This window comes from Myiozetetes cayanensis, unplaced genomic scaffold (genome assembly GCF_022539395.1).
Source record: "Myiozetetes cayanensis isolate MyiCay16 unplaced genomic scaffold, myiCay2020 scf32, whole genome shotgun sequence".
Lineage (NCBI taxonomy): Eukaryota > Metazoa > Chordata > Aves > Passeriformes > Tyrannidae > Myiozetetes > Myiozetetes cayanensis.
In genome coordinates, this window is record NW_026087544.1 from 810,565 (window position 1) to 823,373 (window position 12,809).

At 52.4% G+C, this 12,809-nt stretch overlaps 2 protein-coding genes across 3 annotated transcripts; one reads left to right on the top strand and one right to left on the bottom strand.

The window, feature by feature from the left end:
- Positions 1 to 4,440: 4,440 nt before the first annotated feature.
- On the top strand, positions 4,441 to 7,832 carry APOBEC2 (apolipoprotein B mRNA editing enzyme catalytic subunit 2). The gene is made up of 2 exons (XM_050326858.1): positions 4,441 to 4,565; positions 7,292 to 7,832. Exons 1-2 carry the CDS (start codon positions 4,441 to 4,443, stop codon positions 7,830 to 7,832), a joined length of 666 nt encoding a protein of 221 aa, XP_050182815.1.
- Positions 7,833 to 9,559: 1,727 nt separating this feature from the next.
- On the bottom strand, positions 9,560 to 12,612 carry OARD1 (O-acyl-ADP-ribose deacylase 1). Of its 2 annotated transcripts, none has more exons than XM_050327154.1 (6): positions 12,463 to 12,612; positions 11,964 to 12,031; positions 11,223 to 11,367; positions 11,058 to 11,116; positions 10,490 to 10,602; positions 9,560 to 10,170 (listed from the first exon to the last, which is right to left on the bottom strand). In XM_050327154.1, the coding sequence occupies exons 2-6, from the start codon at positions 11,997 to 11,999 to the stop codon at positions 10,068 to 10,070; spliced, it is 456 nt and encodes a 151-aa protein (XP_050183111.1). In that variant the 5' UTR covers positions 12,000 to 12,031; positions 12,463 to 12,612; the 3' UTR covers positions 9,560 to 10,067. The 2 variants fall into 2 exon arrangements, with proteins under 2 accessions (XP_050183111.1, XP_050183110.1); XM_050327153.1 differs by lacking the exon at positions 12,463 to 12,612 and adding an exon at positions 12,303 to 12,422.
- Positions 12,613 to 12,809: the final 197 nt, after the last annotated feature.

Below are 12,809 nucleotides of genomic sequence, written 5' to 3' on the forward strand. Positions count from 1 at the left end.
ATTTCTCCCCCAGAGGGAGCTGGTGTCTGGCTGCAGGTTCCATTCCTGGAGTTAAGGCTGATTTAAGGGCGCTCTGCCCGTCCCTTCCCAGGGAACACAGCACAGCCAGAGGAACAGGGATGAGCAGGGCCATCTAGTGAGGCCGGGAGGGATTAAACCAGCCTTTATCTGCTTTGGGAAAGGGAAGAGAATTATTTAAATCACATTTAAATTGGTGACTCTAGATCTGGCTCAGACCTGCAACATTTTAATAACATTTCCACTTGGACTCGTATTTGATCAGCTTTCATAAATTAATCCTAGTTCCCCTTCTTCCCATGTTTTTCTGCAGGTAACGGAAAACTGGAACTAAGATTAATGGATTTTTCCCATGTTTCTCCTCCCCATTTTCCCAGCTGCTGGGACTGGCTGACTTATTCTTGTTTTCATTCCAGTTCCTCCTCCCATCCCACCTGTAAGTGCAGCAGGAGCCTCTCTTTGCCTCTTGCCTTTTCTTGCAGGCAGCAAAAATAGCAAATGCTCCTCCACGTGATATCCAGAAGAGCTTGAAATCAATTGGCAAAATTAAATTCAGTGAAACGCCCTCTCGTGTTAATACTTAGAGCATCGTTTGGTGTGTTTGCTGTTTAAACAGATACTCTAAACCCCTTTGCATAAACACACGTTAATGAGATTTCAAAGTCACCTGGAGAATTTCTTACACAGATTGTGCAGTGCAGACACAACCCAGCCCCTGCCCTGGAGGGCCTTGAGGGGCCCTGCTGCCACAGGATCATGGAATGCTTTGGGCTGGAAGGGGCCTTGAAGGCCATCCAGGGCCACCCCCTGCTGTGGGCAGGGACACCTTCCACCAGAGCAGGTTGCTCCAAGCCCTGTCCAAGGCCCCTCAGATTAGCTGATGGAATGGACACGACATTCCCACAGGAACGTGTCGGGGTCTCTGTGACTCCCAGGTGGGTCAGACAAAGGTCACAGAGGTCACAGGACAAAGGACAGCTCTCCTGGGGTCACGGAATCTGGAGCCAAGAGCCACCTCTCAGGTCACCTTGTCTGGTGATGACCCTCCCGTCAACCTCCAGCCACTTCAGACCCTCCCCACAAACTTCAGCCAAACTTGAGCCTCCCATCAAACTTCAGCCACTGAGGGTTACAGCTGATCTCAGTGATCACCTCCTTGGCTGCTGCATCCAAAGACTGTGCATAAACAACACCTTTCTGCCTCTCAGCCCAGCCTCATTTCCCAAGCCCTGTCTCATTCAATAATTCACCAGCTGTTCCAGAAAACACTCTGGCTGCAGCAGGATGGGACTTTAATTGATTTGCTGATGTCTGGAGCCGTGTTAAAACATCCAGTCGATGCCAGTGAGGGTTTGCTGCCGTGTGCAGGTGAAGCAGTGCCCTCCCTTGGCCCTCCCTCCTCGGGTGCTGCAGGACATAAATTCCTGTGCTCTGAGCACCCGCAGGGCTGGCGCTGACCTGCCCCGAGCTGCTCCCAGGAGCCTGCAGCCCGGCAGGGAGGAGGCTCTGCTGCTGGGACCTGTCATTAACTCCCAGTTGGCCTTTGAATTAATTGGGGAGGCAGCAGCGCCTGCCAAGGCTCCTCGTGTCACAGGGGGGTGTGAGGGCTGAGGATGGAGAGCCCGGGTTTGGCTGGGAAGATAAGGCAGGTACAGAGCTGAGAGCACCACCTGGCCCTGCCCCAGGACTCTCCTCAGCCCAGTGTAGCACCTTCCACCAGCCCTTGGGTCAAACCCGTGGGACACGAGTGTTTCCAGCCCCTTCGTTAAACCTTGGCTTGGTGGTCCTGCAGCGGGAGGAGAGGGAGAGCCCCCAGGTGAGAGCCCCCAGGGGCTTCCTTCCAGGAAGGCAGGAAGGAAGGAGGGAAAGCTGCCCCTGCACATCACTGTCAGTGTTTATTTATTTATCACGTAGCGGTAGTTACAGCTGGAAAAAGCAGGAGGGGGACTGCTGCCAGACAATGTCTCCAGGAGACGTTTTGTTAGTGCCACCAGCTGTCCCCTCGGAATAGAGAGCACGGCTGAGCCATGACTCACACACCCCGGCTCTGGTTTCACTCTCCCATCTATCCAAAAATGTTCCACCAGCCTGAGAGTGCCACAAAAGCCACCTTTTCCTGGCAAAGCCTTTGCCAGGCAGGTCTGTGTGCTCAGGACAGGGAACAACCAGGTTAACTTCGGAACTCCTGCCGTGAGGGGGCTCAGCCTGGAGAAAAGGAGGCTCAGGGGACACCTTTTGGCTCTGCAATCCCTGACTGGAGGTGTCCAAGGAAGGCCTGGACGTGGCACCCACTGCCCTGGGCTGAGGGACAAGGTGGGGATGGGGCACAGGGGGGACTCAATCCTGGAGGGATTCTCCATCCTCAGTGATTCTGGGATTCTGTGAACAAATTCAGAGCCAACAAAATAAAATATTGAATCACTGGGGAGTGAGGCAGGTGGAGGGAAACCTTGTCAAAAATGTTGCTGGCAAGAGCTTGATTTGGGGTAACCTGAGTGTGCTGGGAGCCCCTCCCGGGCCTCTCCTGGCACTCCATGCCCTGGGTCTGAATCAGAACAAGCTGATGGAAAAAACCTTCCCTGGCTGCCTCAGCCACTAATCCTGAGCTCCCACAGCCCTGGACACACATGCACACGTCGGGGGAGCTGGGGTCACTCAGAAACACCCAGCAGAAGTGACCAAAGCCCCTCATGCCACCCTGCACTGCCGGATTGACAGCAGCTCCGCGCTGCCCTTTCATAATTTTGGCGCCGGCAGACGCTGCAGGGGGGGATCGTGGCTGTTCCAGGCACTGCCCTACAAGGAGCTGGGAAGCAGCTGGGAAAGGCTGCAGAGAGGGAGAGTCTCGGTGCCACATTCCCCAGATTAGATTAGAGCTCAGCCCCGGACCCTGTGCAGGGGCTGGGCTGGTGGAAGCTAAAGGCTGCAGGAAAGATGGGACCCCAGCCATCAAGAGCTTCCAAAAATAAAGCAAAGTGGGTCAGAGGGGCCAAAGAGGGGCTGGAATGCTGCTTTAGACCAGAAGGGTTAGAAGGAAACAAGCTGTCACTCACTGAGAGAGGATTCCCCTCCCAAAGGCACCGCCTGAAATGTCAGAGGTGACAGTAACGGGACAGGGGAGCTGGAATTTGAGCATAGTCACCACGCAGGAGGCAGAGCACTTCACCTGCCCTCCAGGAAAGTATTTTAAGCTTGAAAATAAATAAAACTCTGCACCATGAAAGATATATGTTCCATGAATAGGATGTCTTGGAACTTGTCAAATCCTTGGAACTCATCAAATCGAGCTGTTGTCACAGAACTCCCCGTGCTCTGCCAGTCACCACATAAACAACCCTCATCACCAGCAAACAGAGGGAAAAGTCATCCCAAAACCTGCAGGAATGATGTCATTGAGGAAAAGCTCCAAAGGATATTCAGCACAGAATGACAGGCTGATAGCAAGGGGGCTGGAAAAGGTAGCAGAATTGTCTATTGTAATGATTTATTATCTATTATAAATTATCTATTATAATGTATTATTAATTTCCTATGATAATAAGTGATCTGCCCAATTGCATAAATTTATTCCACTTTGTGATAGTGCAGGCTTCTCCAAAGCCTCTAAAAAGCTCACTATAACAGGATCACAAAGGCTGACTTTGGCCCCAAGGCAGGTATTCCCACCTATTTGATCTCTGTGGAATACAGTTTATCCTCCCCAAACTAAGAGTGGCATTTCCACTGAGTACTGACTGAATACTCAGTCAAATACAGCTGCATATTTCATATGAATCCAGATCGTGATGGTGGTGGGTTCTGAGCTAAGTGCAGAGCCCACAACACTGAAGAGTTGATTCCCAGTGTGCTTTGGTTCCAGCCTGACTCCTGCACAGCCACACACTTCCCACTCCTTTGCCCAGTGGCCCATGTGGCCAAATCCACCAAAACCAGGCATTTTTCAGCAAACCAAATGGCTACGAGCCTCTCCCCTCATGCCTGAGCCAAACCAGTGGTCCTTCAAGGTCAGCAAGAGGATCAGCTGGCAGAGGAAGGAGATGGAGAAGCTCCAGGTGTCCCTGTGCCAGGTGTCTGTCACAGGAACGGATAAATACACACTTGTGCTTCCAGGATTTTCCACCCACTGCTTATCCCGCCCACAGCAAAGTTGTCACTTAATTTGAAATTAAAAGGGGAGCAGGAGGGATTGTTGAAAGGAGCTCGGGAAAGCAAGGGAAGGAGGTGACACCCGAGAGTCCTGGGTCACCCTACCCCAACCAGCCTCTGTCGCTGCTGCTTTGTTCCATATTTAGTTCCTGACAACTGTGCCTGGGGCAGGAACTCCCAGCTCTGTTTTCCCTCCTCTCTGCGCTCCCAGAGCTCTCAGAAGTTGCTCTTTCTCTCTCCCAGTGGCCACAGGTCAAGCCCACTGTACTGCAGAAGATGGCAGAGAAGCAGGAGGAGCCCAGCAACGCCCAGAATGGGGAACCCGACAACGCCGAGGAGGGCGAGGGCAAGAAGAAGAAGCTGAAGAGGGAAGATCTTCCACCGTTTGAAATCGTGACAGGGTAGGAGACTGGGATTTAAATACGGGGCTGGAGTGAAGGGGGATGTTCAAAGGGCTCTGCCTCAGCTCTTACGGTGGGCAATTAAAGCAGCATCTTCTGCCAGCACATTTCTGAACACGGTTAAAATTTGCTGGGGAATTCTCTTGAAAGTTCTGCTGAGCTGTGAAAGGTGGATTCACAGCAGGCAGGCACACAAACCCACTGGTTTTATATCAACAGGGCTGTTTCTGCAGTGCTGGTTCCCTCCCAGGGCAGGCAGTCCTGCGATTGCTGGCTGATGGTATTAGGATGGAGGGATTGGCCTTGGTGGGAGCTGAATATTGATTTCTAGCTGTGATCAATGGCTCTTGTCTGAGAGTTTCTCTACCTGTGGATTAGGAAAAACACCCCTGCTATGGCTGATTTGCTTGATGGGCCTGAGGGACAAATATTTCAAGAGACCTGAAGGTCCAGAGCTTCCAGGGCTCCACAGCCACAGCTGGAGCCTGACTGCCATGAAGAGCCCAGCCTGCAGAAAGGCTCCAACAAGAGGCAGTTTTCAGTACAGCGGAGCAGCAGCGAGCCTGGGTGATCTCTGTCACACACAGTCATAGAAATAGCAATGTCTGCAAAGCTGTGGCTTTTAACAAAAGCACATCCCTCTGCTAGGAATGGGGCTAAGGCACCAAAATTGTGGATACAAGCCACTGGACCAACTTCTGAACACTTAAAACAGGTACTAAGATGAACGTCACCGAGGACATTGGATTTTTCAGCCTTAGAGCACCCAACTTACAACTAGAAATGCCACTTCCTTGCTAACCCCAAGGCTCTGTGCTAATCACGGCTGAAAAACACTTCTCAGCATCATCTTGCAATTAAATTATTCGTTGAAATGCCACTAGTGTTAGAGGATTTGACAGGATTTTCTGCCCTGGAAAGGTGAGAGTGAGGAAGTGAAGCAGAAATCGCTGAAAGAGGTACAGAAACCCCAGAGATTTTTACTTTCATTTTAGGGACACTGAGAGTTCAGAACAGGCCTTGACCTGCGATCTGTACGTGGGTTTTTCTGATGATTTACAAATTTTCAGCCAATCAAGGCAGTTATGTGACTGATGAGGAAACACACAACTGCAGCCATGGAAGCACTTAAACCCAATTACACTGCATTTCAGCTTTAGCCCTGGGATTAGGGGCATCTCCTGACTCACAGCCAAGTTCTCAGGCTGCTCTCCCAGCTCGGAGGAGCCCGGCTTACAGGGAAGCACTGGAAGCCAATTACTCACTTTAAGAATATTAACCCATTTTTTTTGTTGGTATTTGGCTGAACCCAGACCTGGTTGATGTAATCCCAACCTGGGAGCATTTCCTGACGTTTGACACATTATTTACACTTTCCCCAGGTGTAAATGAGGCTCCTTGCAGCAGTGATAGATAAGCCCCTGGCTCTTGTTACTCATTTACAGCACCGTTGAGAAAATCCCCATTTCAATCCCCTCATTAGAAGTTCTCCTTCTCCTCTCGTGCCCAACACACAGTGCCAGGATCACGTTGGGCAGCTGCTCTTTCCCTCAGCCCACCTGATTTCAGCAATTTAAATCCAATTATTTGGCCAGGCCACTGAGATTCCCACGGACTCTGCCTCAAAGTTTCAATTTTTTTGTCTCAATATGATCTAACAGGTGACAAAACACTGCTAGTCAGGGAAAACTTTAATAAATTAGGTTTTAGCATTCAGAAATCCCTAAAAATCACCATTTAATGATGCTTTTCAGAGCAGTTGGAGAATGAAGATTTCAACTTCTACCTTCCCATCCCCTCAGGTGAGTTGTGTCACAGCAGGTGATTCATATTAAGAGTATTGTGGGAGTTCAGTGCCTGCAAACAATTTCTAAAAGAAACTTTCCATAGACATTTTTGGTCTTTACAACTCCCTGACAGGAGGAAGGAGCCGAGGGGCTCGGGCTCTGCTCCCAGGGAACAGGGACAGGAGGAGAGGGAACGGCCTCGAGATGTGCCAGGGGAGGCTCAGGTTGGACTTCAGGAGGAATTTCTTCAGGGAAAGGGTTGTCAGGCATTGGAAGGGGCTGCCTTAGTGTTGTTTATGTTCTCTATTGCAAAGTTATTTATTGGAGTGATGTACATTCCATGCTGCTGGGAGCACAGATTGAGGTGAACATCCCAGATAATCTCAGACACACGCTGAGATAAGCAATAAAATCCATCTGGAAGGGCTGACTAAATCCATCTCCAAGACAATCCATCCCAGAGCAGTCGCTGCTGCTTCAACTGCTCATCAAACCCCAGGCCCAACCCCCTCAGTGCTGTAACCCCTTTGCTGTCACAGAGTTAAATCAGGCATGAAGCTCCATGTGACTGAGGTATTTAAACACATGATGTTACAGTAAAACAACTTATTGTGGCCTTACAGACTGTGCTGTGGAGCGAGGCAACGGGTGGCTTATGTCAGTCACCATAGCTGGCCTTCAATCACTAATTAAAGAATCGGCAACCAAAGGACCACTCATTGTCCAGGACACAAAGCAGGAAACACACCTTCTCATGGCAAGGTCGGGTTTGATCTTGGCTATTTTAGTAAACCAAAGTCACAACATAAACCTTTTAATACGCAGGCAAGTACAGGGAGATGCAGTGACCTGTCCACGGTCCCCCCAGAACTGACCCAGTGCTCCGACCCTGCCCTAAACCTGCCCCTGAGACACTGCTCTGCTCTGCCCTCTCCCCAGGGAACGCCTCCCAGCCATCTTTTTCAAGTTCCAGTTCCGGAACGTGGAATACAGCTCCGGCAGGAACAAAACCTTCCTGTGCTACGTGATGGAGACGCAGGGCAAGGAGCCGGCGACGAGCCGGGGTTACCTGGAGGACGAGCACGCGGCGGCCCACGCCGAGATGGCCTTTCTGAACACCATCCTGCCCCGCTGCGAGCCCGGCGCGCGCTGCACCGTCACCTGGTACGTGTCGTCCAGCCCCTGCGTGGGCTGCGCCGAGCGCATCGCCGACACGCTGCGCAGGAACAAGGCCCTGCACCTCACCATCATGGTGGGCCGGCTCTTCATGTGGGACCAGCCCGACGTGCAGGCGGCTCTCCGCAGCCTGAAGGCGGCCGGCTGCAAGCTGAGGATTATGAAGCCTCAAGACTTTGAGTATGTGTGGCAGAACTTTGTGGAGCAGGAGGAAGGGGAGGAAGCGAAGTCGTTCGTGCCCTGGGAGGACATTCAGGAGAACTTCCAGTACTACGAGGAGAAGCTGGCTGAGATCCTGCACTGAGGCTCACGTGAGTGAGGATTCCCACCTGGCCACTCGTCTCCTGTGTTTAGTTCAGGCTGTTAAGTCACAACCCAGAGCCAGTTTCAGTCACTCAGATGTACCAGGCTGGGGTTACCTGAACATTGAGAATAATCCCTGGCAGTAACTTTCCCCTTCCAGGGCAGGAACATGGCAGGAGCTCCCCCCAGCACATTCCTAAGGACTATTTAGTGCTTTTCTTTTTTCTTCTCCGAGCAAACACCTCCAGGAATAAAGAATGAAAAGGTATTTGAGTCACAAGGTGCCACCAGAACACCTGGTTTTCCCACATGGATGATATTGAGGACACAGGTGGAAACAGGGAGAGGAACGTAGAGAAAAGGGGATTTTCCTCACCCCATGGAGTCTAACCCCCTAAAAAAACACCATTAAAGGAAATCACAACTGTAATTGCAAAATTCCCTGGGGTTTTTGATGGGCTACTAAAGAGTCACCTATTTAAGCCACGAAACACAAAGCACTTAAAACTTCTAATATGTGTCTCTTCATCCAGGACCTGTTCAGAGATCTATGAAGAGAAGTGACAGACCCGGACACCTGGGGCACTCCACTTCCCAAAGCTTTGATTCCAGCAGGATGGAGAACCAGCTTCTGGAAGACAAAGCCCTGTGGGACTACGAACACAACTGACAACACAGACCTTTGGTGTCTGGGATTTTTTTGGGTGTATTTTGTTCCTCCCCCTCCCTGCCCCAACCAAACCCACGCTGTGGTGAAAGGGATGGCAGTGACCCACAGGACACGCTGTGGGATCACATTCTGGGAATACTCCATGGGAAAAGATCTTAGAACAAAGATGCTGTTAGATAAATACGTTAGAAAGTCTGTACTTCATAAATGGGGAAAAGAAAGAGATTGAAGGTGAAAAAGAGGTTTTCTCCCTCTGTTTTTCCCAGCAGAGCTGTGATTTAATTCAGGGCCAACAGCTCTGCTTTAAATTGCGATGGAGCCCAAGAACTTGATTTCAAACACATCAAACACCTTCTCCCCTTGTGCAATGATAATTGGGATATAAAACTGGGAAAAGCAAAGTGAAATAAAATGGGAAGTCACTGCAAAAGCCAAAGCACTGTTTATTCCTTCTTCTCTACTTGCAAGAGGTCCTAAATTGAACCTGACAAGTGGGACAGGACATCCCAGGACAGCCACAAAAGGAATATCTCGTAGCTGAGAAGGGAGAACCATATGCCAAAAGAATTTCCAGAGTACACACAAGCACTGGAGACCAGGATCATTTTCCATGTAGAACAAGGCCCAGCCCAAGCAAGGCTCCCAGATTTCTTATTGTGGGAGGGTGGGAAACCAAACATGAAGGAAATGGGGAGTCTGTGGGGAGTTGCTCAGTTCCAGAACTGAACTTTCCAAAATCAGGTGTTTTCCAACCATCTGATGAACCAGGTGTGTTATTGATTTACTTCTGCCATGGGTGACCAACTCCAGCCTACATGTAACACCTGAACTACAAATGCAGTGAACAAAGGAACGTGAAAATCCAACTTCAAACTGCACACTGGGAGTTTTTCAGGGCACAAGTCATTCCCACGTTCGGATTCTTGGGAAACGCACCTCTGCAGACTACAAATTGTACAGATACTGTAGAAAACACACCCCCAAGGTGTAGTTACACACTTCCAGCTTTCCCTCCAATCCCAGCTCTCCCCCAGAACAGCCACAGGGATGAGCGCTGATGCAACAGCAGGGCACTATTTATTTAACATCACAGCATTATCCTTAGTGAACACAAAATCACCAAAGCCTATTTGTGGCTAGAAGGGAGAAATTAAACTGTAACACCTGTACCGCAGGTGAAGTGAACGAGTGCCAGGTAGGACATTGCAAAACCTGAGCAGCAGTGACAGGGCTCCCTGTGGCAGCTCATCAACCGAACCAGAAACACAACCAGTCCCCCAGCGGCAGCGGCTGTCCTGCTCCCCAGGAGCCGCGTGGAGCCCCAGTGACACCTGGTGGCTGCTGGGACAGGCTGGGAACACCCCGAGCATTTCCACAGCACCGCAGCTGCCTTCTAATTAACACCCAAATGAACTGCTCTGGAGCTTGTTGCTGCTGGGAGCCTCTGCCACTGTCACACGAGTGAGTGACCCCGGACACAGAACGTGCTCCCCAGGTGGGTCCCCCTTGGCAGTCCACAGGTTCCACTCCCGAAACTGGGGGAAAGGGGCTCTTTGACTCTTCTGCTCACAGGCTGTAAACCGTGATCTTGATGTCAGTGTTCTCAAACACTTCCCCAAGGATTGCTGAAACTTTATCCCACTCCAGGCCATCAAGTCCACATCCAATCCTGGAAGATAAGACACCCAAAGAGCTGGAATGGCCCCATGCTGCGCCCAACCAGCCCTTGGAGCAGCTGCAGTTTGGAGTGGCCCTGGCTCAGCTCCCCATTAACCAGCAGAACACACTGAGGATAAGGAAGCAACTCGAATTTGTTTTGCTGTTACTGAAGCGCACTGGGAAATGCAAATGTCATTTGCCCAGTTGAACAGAGGAGTTGGATGGAGGTGGATACTCAAATTCTTCTTTCACAGCAGGGGCTCATCCCTCAAACATCCTTCTAGGCATGAGACACCCAAGCAGTGACATCCCAGTGGCTGTTCCCTCACCTGGGCATGGAGATGTCCGTGACTCCGTTGTGCAGGCAGTGATCTTTCATGGCTTCCAAACTCCTCCGCATGGTCTCGTACGTGGGTTTGTGGGAAACCTTCTGCTTTGTGATCTGTGCCACAATGGAAAAGGTCAGCTGTGCCTTTGGCACGACCACTACAAACCACTGCCTGTCATAAAACGTATTCCATGACACTCCCAGATTTTTTTACGAGGGCCTGGAGTGACAGGACAAGGGGGAATAGCTTCACACTGACAGAGGGCAGGGTTAGATGCGACATAGGAAAAAAATCCACAGGTTTTAGGAAAGTTGTGGCTGCCCCATCCCTGCAAGTGCTCAAGGCCAGGTTGGATGGGGCTTGGAGCAACCTGGGATAGGGGAAGATGTCCCTCCCATGGCAGGGGGTGGGACTGGATGAACTTTGAGGTCCTTTCCAACCCAAACCATTCCAGGATTCCGTGATTCCATGAACATGACCAAAAACCCCACAGATATTAAAGACTTCACAATATTGGATACTACAGTTTACCTAGAGGGAGGCACCCTAGTGACATCCCAACTCTTACCAGGTAGTAAATGTATCTGTCATCTCTCTGCAGAACAGCCACCTCCCCCGTCTTCTTCTCTGTGAGCAGAAACCAAGGTATTTTTAAAACACCCACATCCACTCCACGAGCCCCGAGCAGCCTGGAGCACCATCCCTCCCTGCAGCTCCTGCAGGGAGCACTCACGCTGATCCAGCAGCTCCTGGACGCCCCCGAACTTCTTCTTGAAGAGCACGGCGATGCCGGCGCCCATGCGGCAGTCCTCGCTGATGCAGTGCGCCAGCGCGTCCGACGGCGGGCACGAGAACAGGTCCCCCTTCACCTCCCGCAGCTGGGCACCCCCACGGCCAGCAGAGAGAGGAGACAGAGCACAGTGGGCACAGGGAACGTGCCCAGCCTGAACCACGAGGCTTTGAGACGCGCTCCACAGACAGAGGAGCTGGCATGGATCACAAACCCCACACAGAGCATTTTAAACCCCAGATACAGAGTGACAAACCCCATACACAGAATTACAAACCCCAATCTACAGAGGGACAAACCCTATACATGTAATTACAAGCCACTACGCAGGTAACTAACTATCATTACTACAAGATCACTTATGAGCACCATGTGCCAGCCCAGCAGGTAATTTTACAGGATCAAAGCTCTAAAGGAGAATTATGTGACAGAGCACAGCTGGATCAGTGCACACCCCCCGCACCACCAGTGTGTCAGTGCCGGCTGTTTGGGCACCCAGGGGAGCTCTGTGCTGTTGTGCAGCACCTGCACCACTGACAGAAGTACAAAAGCACGTGAAATTCTGCACTGGCAGCCACTTTGCTCCCCAAAGCTGCAGGATGCAGCCAGTGCCCTGCTGTTGGGGCTGTAATTGCAGGGAGACACGTGTCACAGCAATATCCCAGTAACCCATTTGCTACGCACTCTCTCCTCCTGATCCTTGGAGAAGTGGGTGGCCATGGTAACGTGGGGGATGGAGAAGGCTCCTGCAGCTGCAAAGATGAGAGAAAAGCAGTTGTTAGGAACTCCAAGACTGGCAGCAGGCTGGTACAGAGGGTGCGAGGCTGAGCTGCTGTATCTGAAACAGCCCAAGGGGAGGCCGGGACACCTGCGCAGGCCTGTGCAGAGCCCGCTGCACCCACAGCCCGGGCCGGGATGGGGGGGGGACCGGTCCTGGGTCACCGCACAGCGGGCACTGCCAGGCCGCTGCTACCGCCCCTCCTTCTCGTCCCCCCGCCCCTCAGGCCCCCTCCGGAGCCGCACCCGCGCTGAGCACAGCGATCTGCCGGGCCGAGGCCGCGGCCTGCGCCACGCCGAGCCTGCCCAGCACCGCCCACATCGCTCCGGCCGCTCCGCAAGGGCGGCCCCGCCTCACGGGGGCATCGCCGGTACCGCCTCACACGACATGGCGGCCCCGCCTCACCCCACACGGCGGTACCGCCTTAGCCAGCACTGCGGTCCCGCCTCACGGGGACATGGCGGTACAGCCTCAGCCCACACTGAAGCAGAGGGGTTTCACGGCGACGGGGCTCTACCGCCCCACACAGCACGGCGAATCCCTCCCCACACAGCATGGCGATCCTCCCCTCCCAGCATGGCGATCCTCCCCTCCCAGCATGGCGGCGGGGCCGCTCTGGGCGCGCGGGCGGACCCCTCTCTATGGTACCGTCCCAGAACATTCCGCACCGGGGGGCGGGGCCTGCCTCGCCCGCCCCTGACGCGCGAGAGCGGGGCGGGGCCCCCCTCGCGCCTGCGCGGCGCCGGTGCCGC

Coding starts and splice junctions, on each gene's coding strand:
- APOBEC2 (XM_050326858.1), top strand. CDS start 4,441: ATGGCAGAGAAGCAGGAGGAGCCCAGCAACGCCCAGAATGGGGAACCC. Junction 4,566..7,291: donor CCGTTTGAAATCGTGACAGG/GTAGGAGACTGG, acceptor CCCTCTCCCCAG/GGAACGCCTCCCAGCCATCT.
- OARD1 (XM_050327153.1), bottom strand. CDS start 12,378: ATGTGGGCGGTGCTGGGCAGGCTCGGCGTGGCGCAGGCCGCGGCCTCG. Junction 12,032..12,302: donor GATCGCTGTGCTCAGCGCGG/GTGCGGCTCCGG, acceptor TCATCTTTGCAG/CTGCAGGAGCCTTCTCCATC. Junction 11,117..11,222: donor CCAGGAGCTGCTGGATCAGC/GTGAGTGCTCCC, acceptor TTCTGCTCACAG/AGAAGAAGACGGGGGAGGTG.